Source organism: Anser cygnoides, chromosome 7 (genome assembly GCF_040182565.1).
Source record: "Anser cygnoides isolate HZ-2024a breed goose chromosome 7, Taihu_goose_T2T_genome, whole genome shotgun sequence".
Classification (NCBI taxonomy): domain Eukaryota; kingdom Metazoa; phylum Chordata; class Aves; order Anseriformes; family Anatidae; genus Anser; species Anser cygnoides.
In genome coordinates this window covers 27,318,263-27,333,510 of record NC_089879.1, presented here as the reverse complement: position 1 = coordinate 27,333,510, position 15,248 = coordinate 27,318,263, and the positions used below count along the sequence as shown (strand labels likewise).

Genomic DNA, 15,248 nt, shown 5'->3' with positions numbered 1-15,248 from the left:
CTGACTAGAGCAACCACGGCTCTCCCAGAGGTATTTAAGCCAGCTTTCAACCCCTTCATTAGGCCACAGGTCCAGAGCCGTTCCTCCAGGAAATGGCGCCAGCTCCTGCCCTCAGCTACTTGCCGCAGCTGATCCCATACCACCTCCCCAGCCTCGGTACCACTGCTTGGAGGGCCAGATGGTGAGCTGAAAGGAAACTGTTCAGGGTTAAAAAATTAAGCCAGCAGTGCCACCAAGAGAAATGTCTGTGGAACCACAGTCTCCAAAACTTCTAAAAAGGTTGCCATGGTAGAGCCAAGCTAGAGGCCTTAATGTTTACCCTACATCTTCTGTGCCCACGAAGCTCCTTACAGAGCCCATGAATTAGCAAAAAACCACTTTCTCTCTGCACACAGAGGCAACTCCCTAACCACCAAGAAAGTTCTTCCATTCCACTGAATTCTGACAAGCAGTAACAGCTATTTAAAGAGCAAAGTTAAAAAGAAAATCCTCAATCAGTGAAAATATTGTTTAAAAAACTCTAGAAAACAAAACAGAGCAAAATCTCTGAGATTCTTCTGGTTCCTCCACACGTCAACTAATGGCAGCAACTTCTCAATAGGTCAACACGATGAAGCAACATAGCATTAGTTTAGCCACAAATGAAAGTATCTCCAGAAGGATTACACGCACCCACACAGAGCAGGCCTCAGTCCCTGCCTCAAAAAGCTGGGATGGAGACCATTCCTGCAGCAGTGCTAAACGTGAGCATCCAGAGCATGAAACTGGGCAAGGAAGTCATGTTATAGCACCACGCCATTCTGCGATAGCCACCTTATTGCCAGCTGTAGGTCAGCTTCTTAAGATGATCACCACTAACTTCCTTCCAGAGAAAGCAGAAGCAGCTTATTGAGTCCTACTGAAAAGGAAGGTCAAGCCTGATCCCAAAAGAGCTTCAAGACCACTGGGGAAGTAAACATCCCTGCAGCTCGCCAAGAGTAAGAGCAGAAAGAGCCGAGCTTATTTCTGGACATGTTTCAGAAGTACCACTTTCCCCTCCCATTACTTTCAATTGCCATAAAAGCTATGATGTTCTCAAGCAGGTTTTGAGATCTCAGCATCTGCCCAGAATGAATGGCTTTTTATGAAGTGGCTGCTCATCTCTGAGAGGCTTAATGTGACTGTGCACCAGCCTGTCAAGACACCTCCAAAGCTTCACATGAACTGCTGGAATGAGAAAAAATGATGTAATGCGAATATGGAATGACAAACTATCTGTATGTGTGTGGCACATACAAGGCAAAAGTGAACGCTTTCTAGATGGACAAAATACCCGATAAATCTTTCTGAATGCCTCCTCTAAGATTTAAGCAGAGGATCAAACCTTCCCCTTTCGATATCTCATTCACTGCTGATCTACTGATTACTTGGAAACTATGTAGCAAATGAATAATTAACCTGATTAATTTATCTGCCCCCTAGATTGGGACACCTAAATTCTGTTTGCAATCTTGATATTTTCAAAAACCTTCCTCAAAATCCATCAGCATATTTATTTGTTGATCTACAGGTTCAAACTTCAACTAGTACAAAAGCAAAGAGGAAAAGAAGCAGGGCACAGAGCACTGAATCCTTGCAGTGGATAACAGGAATACTCCCGCGTTTGATCTTTGTGTGAAATTACGAGGAAACTGAACACCAACTGGACTAACTCTGGAAGACAGATGAGGTGACATTCACAGACACAGGATGACAAACTCAATCTCATTAGAAACAGAAAGGAAAAAGGAAGTTTTCTTTACTGCTGAGCCAAGAAGAGATCGCCCAGCTGATATGCACCGTAACTTACAAGACTCCGGTTGGCTTCAGCACTGACTCAGAACAGTAGAAACAACTGGTAATTGTCTAAATCCATATTTTTTTTTCTCCCACTTGTTTCAAACCAAATTCAGAACTAACACAAAATGCATCCTGCAACAATATCCCTGGTCTGGATGCAGAGGTGGCAGCGACATGATGAACTGTGGCAGGTTTTTAACATCATCTCCCATAGCTGGAGTAAATAACGTGACAGACTTCTCACCCACAACGTGCTCTTCATCTTTAACCCAGATGCTAGTACAGAAATATGTAGTGTTTTTAAATTCCACTAACCACCAACAAGCTATACACAACTACTTTAAAGCACATTGCTTTATTTACTTTATACAATAATTTTATTGAAGATTTTTCTGCATCCTTCAGATTATTACAAGGTTAACAAGTAAAAGCTGCTAAGCATGTAATACTAAAATAAGGAATGAAAAAAAAATGTTCAATTTTAAACAGAATAGCTCAAAATGCATTAAAAAAATATATTGTTTCACCCTAAATACTAGCTTAGCGAAAGGAAAACAGGAGAACATGTAAACCTCACACTAAGAATGGCAGAAAACAAATGTAACACACAGAAGTGCAATTCTGTGCCTATGACAAAGCCATACTGGATTCATAAAGTTTCAGATTGAATTCCAGGCCATAAAAAAAACTGGAGGAGAACAGCTCCATGCACAGGGAAGGCAAATTTAACTTCATCTTTTCGTGAGAAACTCTCAGCATATGGAATACTTCTCAAAAATAACTTTTTAATTCAGTACTGATAAGTTTCCATTATGTACTGTGAACTTGTGTTTTACTGATGTGAGAGCAATCCAGTCACACGACACACAGCCCGCCATTATTCCCTTCCAAAGGTTTTAGGCAACTGGATTTTTAACGATTCCTTGTTAGCAAATTGCCAAAGACGAGATACCAAGAAAACACGGTATAGCAAAATTGTCAATGTCTTTTCCCCCACTGTAGCTTATCAATTTTAATGTAAATAAAAGTGAAACAATGGCTTCAAACCCTAAATATTAGGGTTTTATGAAGGACATACGTACAAGATATCTAAAACAATGGTGATGACAACTTATTGCCATAATGCATTGCTAAATGTTACCTCAGCCTATCAAGAGACTCCCAAAGTATTTAATTCTTTATTTTATCTTCCACTGTGTAGATGTCATGGCAGCAAAACTCACACGTTAATAGAAGCAACGGCAATTATAAATCACAACAACGTAACTATTTCTTGTTAAGGGTTGCACGCTGTGTTTCAAAACCTATTTCCATTCTCTCATACAGAGAAGCCACAGAGAGGGATATATGACTAGATTCTGTATACGACTGCAAACCTTGAAAATTCAAACTCTGAACTAGTTCCAGTAAGCAAAATAATTAAACTTATTTAAATTTTAAAAAATTTATAAACACATTTTATGCACAACATAGGAAAACATACGCGCCATGTCCATGTCAAACCCCAGCAGTAGTGATTAAATAGGCATTTTGCAACCTGTGCCCCAGAAAGCCATTCTTACAGGATAGCAAAGAGCAGGGAGATCAAATGGCATCAACTCCACCTCTTTCCTCCTGGCTATTTCTTTATTTGTGCAGATTTATCGCTGCAATCATTGCCGTGTGCAGACTTTTCCAGGCAGTTAGCAGTAAGGAGAAATAAAGTTCTCAGCTACCTCTAACCCACTGCTACTTAAAAACAGGAAAGTAGCCATGAATTTTCTCAATAATAATAGTGAAATATAGATAGATAGATTTACATAGATATGAGACTTCCCCACCACCACCTTTTGGTTTTAATAAATGCTCTCCATGCAAAAGGAATGTCCAGGAATGAAAGATCAGGTGGTCTAACGATCAAGTTGTGATTCAGACCATGAAAATTATCAAGAAAACTCCTGGATTAAATTGCATCCATTGCACATGTACAGCAGGTGTTTTTAAACATCTGTAAACACTACAGGATGACTAATAAAGAGGCATGGGTCCCAGACCCTGGGAAGAACAAGACGGGTCTAAGCATTCAAGAACAAGAGCAGTCATCTTCCAGAAGACCAACAGTACTCACAACCAGTGCTACTTGTTCTCACTGTATTCCCCACTAGTGGTACCTCAATAGGAAAAGTGATAAATGCAAATTTCAATAAAATAATGAGAGAGGAGACGCTTTAGTACTTTATCCCCCCACACACTTTTTTAATACCAAAGAGTAACCAGCTATGCTGCAATCACAAGCAGCATAAGGAAGCAGTTACTTAGCATACTTTCAGGGAGTAGGAGACACCTCTTCAGAAGACGACACTGGGTAATGGACAATTTTTCTTCATTTTACTACCAGGACAGTAATTTCAACTATGAATATATTCAGGAATTTATTTATAAAAGTACAACCATGAAACTAAGTACCATAAATGGAGTCTCCATTTGCCTGCTCACCAGCAGAGGGGACACACAGTCCAGCACTCAGGGCTGAAGCTCGTGATATAAGGGGTTGTTCTGTTTACAGCCCACCTAACAAAGCTTGGTTTCTGATCGGTTTGCTCCTACAAAGCCCTGTGGCCACTTAACATTAATTACATCAGTTGCCTCCATGTTTTCCCATGCGTTCCTAAGATCCTCCACTTGAACAAACTCTCCATTTGCCCATAAATTCCTTTCCAAGTACTCACGCTTACCCTCATGGGTTTGTTAACTCAGCTCTTTCTCATGCCCTTCAGCCCACCTCCACCTAGCAGCAGCTCCATCCCCCGTGGCCCACCTACCTGGGCACAGCGCTAAGCACAGGGCAGCATATGCCAGAGCGGTTTGAAGTTGTGCGCATGCTGGCCGGCCAGCTGGAAACCACCGCTTCGCTTCCAGGAGCAGCGCACGTAATGCCGTGACCTCCTTCCCTGTTTTTTTTGGTGGAAAAGGGCACTCACTTCTCAGATGTCAGCTTTCACAGGCTGGGGTGAAGGTAATCTTTTTCTCAGACCTCTCCATGCTCTTTAATTGGTTGAAACCAACAAGAGGGGTTCACACTTATTAAGAATGAAAAGACACTGAAATGGTGTAAATGATGCTTCCTTGTGAAGCCCGGATTAAAAAAGGTAATTCAGCTCTAGTTGCTTTTCAACCATCTTGAAAATGCCTACTAATACCCTCGTCCTCCTCCCTTCCTGCAGAGGAGGGCATCGTCTGTACTTCTGCAAAGGCCATCCAGCTCAGACGGATCAAGAATATGCAAAATTGATAAAAAAAAAAAATCAGTTTCAACATCTTTATGCTGCGCCCTGTGGGCAGCAATGGAACTGTCAAGGAGAATTACCATTTCAGTCCAGTGACGAGGAACAGAAGGGTCTGGAGCTATTCCTAGGGACGACCACCTGAAAGGAAAGCCACGAAGGCTAGGAGCGGTGCTACCCAGCTGTGGTGGTACATGTGGAACTGGGCCTGACAGAAAAACAGGGTTGTTCTTCACTGTGGGCAGGAGAAGTGAGTATTGCTATCAGCAAGCATCAAACTCATGAGAGGTTAACGTTAACCACTACTGCAGGACAGCCTAACCGCCAGAAACTACCTGTTGTTCACAGAAACCTTATCGTTTCTCCCTTTGTGATTTATGCCTGTTTGCGCCTTGGGGACAGAGAACAGGTGACAGGAAAAGCAAACACTGCTCTCAGAGGGAGCAGCGATGCTCCAGTAGCTCAGGACTGTCTGGGACTCATTAGACCCAGACAGTATCTCCAAAACCCTCGCAGGCTTCCGGCACCCCAAGTGGCCAGCAAGCCCCCGCAGCGTAACGCAGCGCTGCGTGGCGAGCCCACGCGCAGCAAGGAACCCGGCCACGCCAGCGCTGCACTGCACCCAGGCTCGGCGTCGCAGGTAGCTCGGGTCTGTCCACAGGGTGCTCCGCCACGCGCGTAGGCACACCCTGAGTCATCATCCTGCCCCGGGGGGCCCATCACAGCGTGACAGCTCTTCCTTCAACTACCAGGGGTCGTAAGGAATGAGAATTTGAAGAGAAAAACCACTCGGATACCAGAGTTAGCAAGAGAAGGGCACGCTTACAACAGGCAGCATACGTTGCCTGTTTAACATAAAAGAGACAAGCCCTGGACGCCTGGCTTTAGCGCCCTTTCTCTCTTTATGGCAGCTCTGCTCACAGAGTTTACAAATTACAGGTCTGACTTGTAAATGTTAGTACACATCTCCCCAAACGTTACTCAGTGTTTCCATAACTGCATAAAGCTTGTAGAGAATACTCTCCTGTAAGAATAACATCCAAAGCAGGCTCTAAAAATAATGTATTCTAGACTATTCTCACGTATAACCAAAGGGTGAAAGCGCACGGCATTTCTCACAGAAGGGCATGGACAGCACGCTACCTGAGTTACGGCTAGTATGAAGAAAAACACAACAGCACAACCCACAATATAGTAAAAAGGAAAAAAAAAGAAGTGGCATTTCAAGTGTCACATGCATTCTGTTTCTAAAACAAAGCTTGGAGCCCGGGATGGAGGAATGCAGGAATTCCTGGGCATTTTGCAGACCCTACTGCTCTCTCTCCGCCGCGCCAGGCAGTGGCTAATCCCCGGTTGTTCGCTGGCCGAGCTGGCGAGCAGGGCACCAGGGCACCCCGGGCTGCCTCCCCCCAGCCGAGCGGCTCCGCAGGGCAGCAGCAGCAGCGCCGGGCCGGGCCGTCCCTTCCCAGCCGTGCTATTTTGAACCGCGCTTTCCGCCGGCCCCACCGCCACGGGAACACGGCCCGGGGGCACCGCAGCGGCACCGCCGAGGCGGCGGGGGCCCGGCCGGCTCCATCGTACGGCCCCCGGCCCGGGGGGAGCCCCGAGGCCCCGGCCGGGGGCACCCCGCCGCGTCCCCGGGCGTGTCCCCGCGTCGCCCCGGCGGGGGGCTGCGTCCCGCCCCGCCGCAGGCCCGGCCGCTTACCGCCAGCTCGGCGCTGTGCGAGTCCCGCTGCGACACGGCGCGGATGACCCCTGCCCGCCAGCGCCCGCTCTCCGCCGGCTCCTCGCCGCCGCCGTTGCCGCCGAGGCAGAGGAACCGCTTCCCCACCAGCTCCGGCCGCGTCTCCACCGCCATGGCCGCCGCCGCCGCCGCCGCGCAGGCACCGCACCAGCCGCCGAGCCGAGCCCGCTCCCTTACGGGCCGCCCATGGCGGGGGCAGGCGCGGAGCGGGGCTCGTTCGCCTCAGCGGCGGGCTCGGGTCCGCGCCCCTCGGCCGGGCCGGCGCCGCGGGGCCGCTCCGCCGCCGGCCGCCTGCCACAAACAGCCGCGGGGCCGGGGGCGCGCTCCCTCCTCCTCCTCCCCGCCCGCCCTCAGCGCCGCGCTGCGGCCCCGACCACTCCGCCCCCGCAGCCCACTGCCATGGCGACCGGCACCACGCGCCGTCTCCCTCCGCCAGGCAGCGCGGGGCGGGGGGCGAGCGGCCGCCGCCGCAAAGAGTCCGCGCCCGGGGCCCCCCCGGACGCTCAGCGCCCGGCCCGCCCCGGGAGCAGCCCCCCCCCCGGCCCCCGCCCCGGGCCGCTGCTGCCTCAGGCCCCTCAGGGCCCCTGCGGCCCCCCCGGCTCAGCTCGGCAGACAACCATCCATCTTCTCGCCCACGGAATGCGGCGGTTGCCGAGCCCCTGCTGAGGTGCTGCAGGCCCCGCACCCCGCTGGTGGCAGCCCCGTCACCCGCAGCCAGCCCCGAGACCCCTCTGGTGCACCTCAGAGCCGCCCCCCGCTACAGAACATGGCTTCGTTATGCCTCCCCTACTCTCCAGTAAGTGTTTTTCTGTGAAGCCTGTCATCATGCTGTGGTAATTCCACATTTAACATATTTTCCTTCGCCTTATCTGCAAGCATAGCTTTCACAAACTTCAGCCTTTCTTTGCTGGGCCGCTTGCTTTCAATAGAGCAAGTTAATGATCTCTCACCCAGCACTGGGGAGTAAATTTGAACAGCGCACTTGTAAAAAATAAAGATTATGAGGCAAGGGCAATAAGTCAGGAGTGCCATCTTCGCACATTCCCATATATTTCAGAGGAACAAATAACTTCTGGTACAAGTGAAGTTAATTAACAAAGCAAAAAAAATCAATTTGTCATTCAGCATGACAAGTTTGTTTACAGCATTGGAATAACTCACAAGACCTTTATGTAAGAACCTATAGCTGCCTGGCATCGCATCGGCAGCAGGCTAGGGATGTATGTAGGACATAAGGTACACATGTATAAGGTGCGCTCCTTAGAATCTGCAGGACAAACCACATCACAGCCAAACAAAATGAGATCTTCATCCACATTTCAAAGTAATGCTACCAGTGACCGAAAAAATGCAGTCTCGCAGAACGTGCAAAAATTATCCTTATAGAGCAGTTACTCATAAGCAGTTTAAAAAGCAGTTACAAGGACAACTAAATAAATATTAATCATATCAAAACTCTTTATAGTTTTATTAGATTCCCTCTTGTTTAGCCAAAGAGTAATTTGAGATTATTACAGAATTATACACTTAAGTAGATTACATTAGTGTGTAACAAACCATAAAATATGCCCCAAAAGCTGAGTTATATGATATAATAGACAAAGATTGGAATTTATCAGATACTACTATATTATTAAATATCTTTTATTCATTCCAAGAATTCATCTCAAAGTGATGACACCAGCATTACATTCTAGTATAGCTCCGAATTCACTAAAGGCTATTGTTCACCACTGTATCATTTTAGTGGTATTTTTCAGCGATAAGAACTGTAAGACCAAGTTATGTGAACGGTTAGGTGTGAATTCCAGTCACCAGGTCCCAGGTGCCGAGCGAGACGGGCAGGACCCTCACTCAGCTCCCCACCACACCAGCGAGCACAGTGCTGCTTTTGAACAGCTTGTCACACAGCCCAGGAGAAAAAGGCTTAACAGAAGGCCTTGTGGCACAGGGCCAGGGCAGCCTCCACCTCCAGCCACCCCGCATCTCAAACCCTTCTTTTTCCAAAGTCATCAGCTTTCAACAACTTTTGTTACCCGCACATGCTTCAGGAACGTCAAAGTGACCGTGTTCAGGTGGATCGGTGTAGAAGAGACCCATGGGACCCATTCTCCACCTTCAGCAACATTTTCTCAGCTCCTGTTCACTTACCCATTTCTTCTCAGCTTTTTCCTCCTCTCCTCACATCTCTGCCAGGTGCTGGAAACCACAAAAGCACTAGATGTTCAGGATGCAGATCAATCGACTCTCAGTCTCCAGCTGCAACAGAACATAAACCAGTAATGTTGTGCTGTGGCCTAAGCCCCAAAGATGCACAGAGACTAGCTTTTAGACAGCCAGTGCTCTATCACACTGCAGTGGGATTTCTTCCTTCCTCAGAAGCTTTGCAGGCATCAAACCAATACATCAATCCCCCTTTCAAAGCAACACCTCCTCTATTTCCTTGAAAAGTATTATGCAATACTTGAACTGAAAATCCAAAACACCATAATCTGCAGGATTGAAAGGATTAAGGACAGTTTGAATTGATCCATCTTCTGAAGAAAATAGCATAAGGAAGCCTCCTCTCAAATTACTCTAGAAAGGCCAGATAAATCATCATCCTTTTAGCTTAGCAGCAGCACTCAAAGCCAGGCTCTTGCATGCAACACCAAAACACAGTTGACGTTTTCAGGTTTGGAGAATAGCAGGCAAAAATCAAAGCAAAATGTCTAAACCCAGAAATTAGGAGGAATCCTGACAAGCTCTCCCACTACCGCACCTTACTGCTTCAGCAGCTTCTCACTACAAAACAGAAACTATTTGGTAAACTCTCCTTCTTCCCCAGATCTCCACAGCTCTGGGGACCTTGGGCCACACACCAGGTCCATGAGCCCAAGAGGCTCAGCTGTGCCCCTGTAAGCACACTCCAGATCACATTGACTCAAGCTCTTGCCATTTCTGTGCAATCCCCACCCCACCTCAGGCCACCAGAACAATCCCCCCTCAGCTCACCTCCCACCCTAGCCCTTTGTAATTGAGGTGTCCGAGGCTGGACCCCAGGGTAGGGGGCTCATCTCAGGGAACCTACCACAGGGAAACTCCTGTTGTACTTGTACACGGTCCTAGTGCAGCTTTAATGCAGCAACTGATTGCTTTAGGTACCAAGATTTACAGGCAAAGCAAAAAAAAAAAAAAAATTCAGCCATCTCAACAAAAGAAAAATCACACTGATGCTAGGTATGACTTGCTGGGTCAATCCTTTCTCACTCAAGTCACATCTACCCAGCATTAACCACCTGAGCCAGTCAACTTCGCCCTGCCACAAAGGGACAGGAATAGGAAGGTGGGGGAAACAAGGCTGTTTTCTATCCCTTCAAGCAACAAGTAAAGCTATTTCCATGATTTCAAAATCACAGCATCTTCCATCTTTTGCTGTAATTGGAAAGATATTGATGGTGCTGTTTATATCTTCAGCAAATGGCTTCTATAGCTATTTACCCCACTTCAGCTGGACATTTAATCACCTGAAAAGGCTATCATGCATGTAATGTTATTAACAGTATCCTTTAAGTGGCACAGATTGGTAAATTACTTACTTATACCAAAATATTTTCAGTCCCACTTCCCTGAAACTATACACATAGGTCAGTTGCAAAATTAAGATCTTTATGAGGAGCTATTTCTAACTTTGAAGTTGAAGCATAGCACAGCCTGCGTTGGCAGTAATTGCACCTTCTGCATACAGATAAATACTACATTTAAAAATGGTTATTTCCACTTTGCAGTAAGGAAAGTTCAGTGGGGAAGGGAAAATGACTTGTCACAGTCACAACTCTTAAGCAGAACAAATGTTGATTCAGCTATACCTGAAATTCTATACTCTATACTTTTAGATCTATTTTACCTTTCCTTGGAAGATAGTAAATGTCAGGTTCCTCTGAATCTGTAATTTATCAGAAACTTACGAGGTCACATTTAATGCTTCCAAAGGTTCACCACCAGGAAACCAGGAAATTAAGAATCTATACTTAGTAGCAACTTGTATTATCTGGTTTTAAAAAGTTTCCTAGCTTAAATAAAACCACAGTCAAGAGGAAAAAAAAACAAAAGTATTCCTCAAACACCAGTCATTTCCCCTACAAAACTAAACCTAACTTCCGGCTTATACCTATATTACTTTTATGTTCCACATAGTGTCAAAGGGCTTTTCTTAATGCATCCTACCAAAAATGCCTTCCCTGAACACATAATGAAGTGGTGAGACAATCCTTGAGCACTTAATGGGACACAGGCTTAGTACAAAAAACATTATTTAAATGCACCTATTTAATGCACGTACAAAGAATAATGCAGAAAGTGCAAAGGTGCATAACAGTAAGACCTGAGTCCCAGGGGATTACATCCCCAGCTCTGCCACTAACACTCCATGCGGTGATTCGCTATGACTTACCTCGCTGACTGTCCACAGCTGCATTCAGGGCTGTTGGTTGACAACTCCTGATCTTTTCCCGTCTCTTGACTTTCTTACTCATAAAATTGATGCAAATTTACTGCAGTATTTACACTGCAGGTTACTACAGCACACACACACCCTATGCCTGGGTATTACCTGCAGGACTTTGTCAACATCACCCTAGCTGTTGCCACAACACACAAAGAAAGAAGACTTCAGCTTATTGCTTTTGCAAGTCACTCCAACCACAAGTGTACTAGAAAACACTGCAATTCACATGGTGCCCCTTTATCAACACTGACAATAGGAAGGAATTACAGTGAATTTATAGTCTAGATTAATACTCAATATGCTGTGACTCCAGAATTTCTTTTTGTTCAAGTTAATTAACCCATCCATAACAATCCCTTTCTTCTCGTCACCCTCAAACACGTCCTACTGTTTTACAGTTGAGCCAACAAAACAGATCTCAAGAGCATCCCCTATCTATTTTAAATACACAATTGACCCAGCCCAACAAAGCCACAGGAGCAGTTTCTGCTGATTCCTTGGACTTTTGCCCTGAAGCTGCAGAGCTCTGTTCACACTTTACCCACTGCTGTGGGGGCCGGCATCTTCCCTCCAGATGGAGGATAGCACCATCTTTAATGCCCGTCACCCCTTTCTGCAGTAATTATTTAATTGCAGCCTGAGGGTAGAGCATCATTAGACCAACATAACACTTTAGTAAGAAACAGTCTTTTGCTCCCATTGAGTTTACAACCAATAAAAACAAAAAACAGGGTGGGAAGAATAGAGATAACAAAGTTGTCAGTCTGCACTTTTCCCTGAATACCTACAGGCTTAATTCCTAAGGTGAAACTTCCTGCTTTGGTCCTGCTTTGTCCCAAATCAGCGAGGCTGGATCATCCAATCTTTTGAATTTTGAATGACCTTTTGAATTTGCTTGGAGGGAAATTTTCAGAGGTTGGAAATGTTCTCATTTGCTTCAAGACAGAGATCTAGGTACTACTGTTTCCTAGCTGGCTTAATGTAAGTCAGTGGAGATATAAGCATTCAGAGCAAGAACAGGCTGCAGCAGTGTAAAATTTGTGTGGCTACTCTGTGGCCATCCCAGTAACTTTAGGTTTCTAGACAAGTTTCTTTTCTACCTTTCAGCAAGCTTCTGCTGCCAGCTTGAGGCTTTGGTAGTTCTTAGACACAGACTGAGCTTTAGGCACAGTGTAGAAGGCATTCAGATCTGTCAGCCCCTAACAGAGCTCTCCTGCAATGTTCTCCTGGGACAATGCATGCTATAATACTCAGAAGGAAGCATAAGAACTGAGAACAAATTATTTTTAGCTAAGGGGATCTACCCACAGAAGTCCAGAAGATTTCCAGCATATTCAGAGCCTGAGCAGCTTCAGCAATACCAATGCACTAACACTCCTTCTGAAAAAACCTTCCTTTCACCCAGCTGCTCCCAGGAACAACGCTCATTTCTAGTGTCAATTGCTCACACACCAAACCTGAAACCAATCACGCTTAAAAATGAATAAATTGATTTTTCAGAAACCTTTAACTTCAGGAGAGTTTCTGTCTACACAAACCTGAGCTATTTAAGAAGTACTAAGTGTTTCACTGCTACTAACAGTGGATTAGGTAGCAGTATACCTAGCTATGTGGAAATACTATTTTTCCTCACACAGTCTCCTAAAGCACCAACTTTGTGTTATCAAGAATGTACTTTTTTAATTTTTACATAATGCTAAATTCTTTTTTATTGTTATCTCTATTTGTACAGTGAGTAGACTTCTAATGTTAGCAGATGGACAATAGTAAAAATATATGAAGACAAATATTATTTCTAAATGGTAAGCTGTCGTATCAGTTTTAAGATATATCAGTCACTCAAACATTATGGGAGAACTTAATTCTATGATGAGTGAAAGATGTTTAAGTACATCACTTTATAAGTAGATACTATAGTTGTCACTAAAATAACTGTACAGGTACTCTTTGAATTAATTAGGAGGTGGATCAGGTCTCTTATCCTCGCTAGAGATCACTGGTGTAAGACCCTGACTAATAAAGACAATGTAGGAAAATAAGCAACTAGAACATTCTGTTTCAACTGCTTGAATTTGTGAGGTCTTACGAGCACTTTCAACAACTCTAACTTAAGGTGACAAAGCTTTATAATCTGATTAGCACTCTACATAAATCTTTGAATGTTTATCTTAAAACTTCTCACACACACTAAAAAAAATCAGTAGTAAGGATTGTACTGTTGTTCTCATACAAGTAACTTCCTGTCTACTGATTTTTCTTCTGGATCATACACACATTTTTGGGGGGTTGACACTTGGAAGAAGGCCCTTTTGTTCACAGCTGCTTTAGGTTGAAATTGTTTGGCTGTTATTATTACCCTGGTATAACTAAAGCAGGTAATAGTTATAGCAAGGAAACGGCTTCGCATACTACTACACAATAAAAAGCTAATGAGAAGTTTGTGGGGTTGGCAAAGGTCTAAATCTGAGATGAAAAATAGCTGAGTTTAGCTATGAGTAATTATGTACTAACTAGGGAAAATTACCTGAACTTATTACTTATGGCTACTTCCTCTGGCCAATACAAAAGTAGTTGGGTCTTTCTGAAGTCAAGGTAGAAAGAGAAGTTCATAGAAAACCATTAAAAAAAAAAGTTCCTTTAACACCTTTTTTTAAGCTCTATACTATCACTTTTCCTCAATTTCTTTGTTCTGTTTGTTTTTAGCATCATTCTCTTACTACCTTGTTATACAAATTCATTTGAATTTTCTTAATGTAACTGTAGCGCTCTTGATATATCATAATCTATGTATCATTACAAGATGATTGGTTGATATCAGGTTTGTCTAAACCAGTAACTATCACATGTGGTAACTACCCTTTTAACAAACTCTTCTGACTGCTTTTTTTTATTCACGAGATGATGGTTCTTCTTTCTTCCTGCCAGCAAACTGTCTCTAAATTGTATTAAAATTGATACAAGGGTTTCTTTCTTATATTCCAACTACCTGTCTTGTTAAATTTCTGTGTCAGAAAAGGCAACAAATTAGGGCTGTGTTCTAGAGTTCAGTAATAGCCATTATTTAACAACGTTTACCTCTTTGACAAGGATATTCTTAATATTTCATAGTGTACAGGATGCAGACAAATTGATGTTACTGATTCCATGCTGATTAAGCAACAGGGTTTCCTTATTTTTTTTTCTGGTACTGTTATCCAAATTAAAACCATCACAAATTTTCTACGGAGCCAGTAACTTCTTCAATTCATTTGCTGTTCTTATTAGGAGTGTTCCCGGGTCTGTCTGTCACATTTGTTCAGGCTATATTTAAAACCAGCCCTGGAAAGGGAATTGATTTAAGGCTGTCCTTACTGCAAGAAGAGTAATGAAACGTTACATCTTCTAATGACAACCTGAAAAGGCGCAGACCTACATGAGCAGAGAGATGAGAAAGGACTTGCCTGTCGTCTTGGACTAAAGAGCAGAAGATTGTGTTTGTTTGTTGCAGTGTCATTTAATTGAATAAAGAGATTGCCTCGGGGTTACAGACTAGATGATACTGGAAAGGACCTCTGGAGACTGTCTAGTCTGCCCTCCCCCCCTGCTCAGAGCAGGATCACCCACAGCAGGTTGCTCAGAAACTTGTCCAGTCAGGCTTTGAACGTCTCCGAGACTGGAGACTTCACAGCCTCTCTGGGCAACCTGTTCCAGAGTTCAACTGCTCGCACAGTGGGAAAAGTCTTATGTTGAGATGGGGTTTCCTGTATTTCAGTTTCAGCAACTACTGTTGTTTATATAAATATCTTCAAGTCCACGTTATACAGTCATCGATGCTGTGGTGTTGGAGACATCCACTTCTGCGACCACACCCACCACCCTGAGTTATATTCCACGGCTTTCCAACCCAGAAATGCTACCTGCTTGCTACACCTATCCTCGCTGCCACTCTGCTAGTCTC

At 44.6% G+C, this 15,248-nt stretch overlaps 1 protein-coding gene and 1 long non-coding RNA gene across 2 annotated transcripts in view; one reads left to right on the top strand and one right to left on the bottom strand.

The window, feature by feature from the left end:
- The window catches only part of JMJD1C (jumonji domain containing 1C), a 158,671-nt gene extending 151,541 nt beyond the window's left edge, over positions 1 to 7,130 (bottom strand). Inside the window, exon 1 of the mRNA XM_067001093.1 lies at positions 6,787 to 7,130. Coding sequence (XP_066857194.1) covers positions 6,787 to 6,939 — 153 coding nt within the window. The 5' untranslated portion in view covers positions 6,940 to 7,130. The remainder of the gene's footprint in view (positions 1 to 6,786) is intronic.
- A 362-nt stretch (positions 7,131 to 7,492) lies between these two features.
- LOC125183428 (uncharacterized) lies at positions 7,493 to 15,248 on the top strand. Its single transcript, XR_007165415.2, has 3 exons — positions 7,493 to 7,621; positions 13,044 to 13,113; positions 14,576 to 15,248. It is a non-coding gene; the product is annotated as an uncharacterized lncRNA (long non-coding RNA).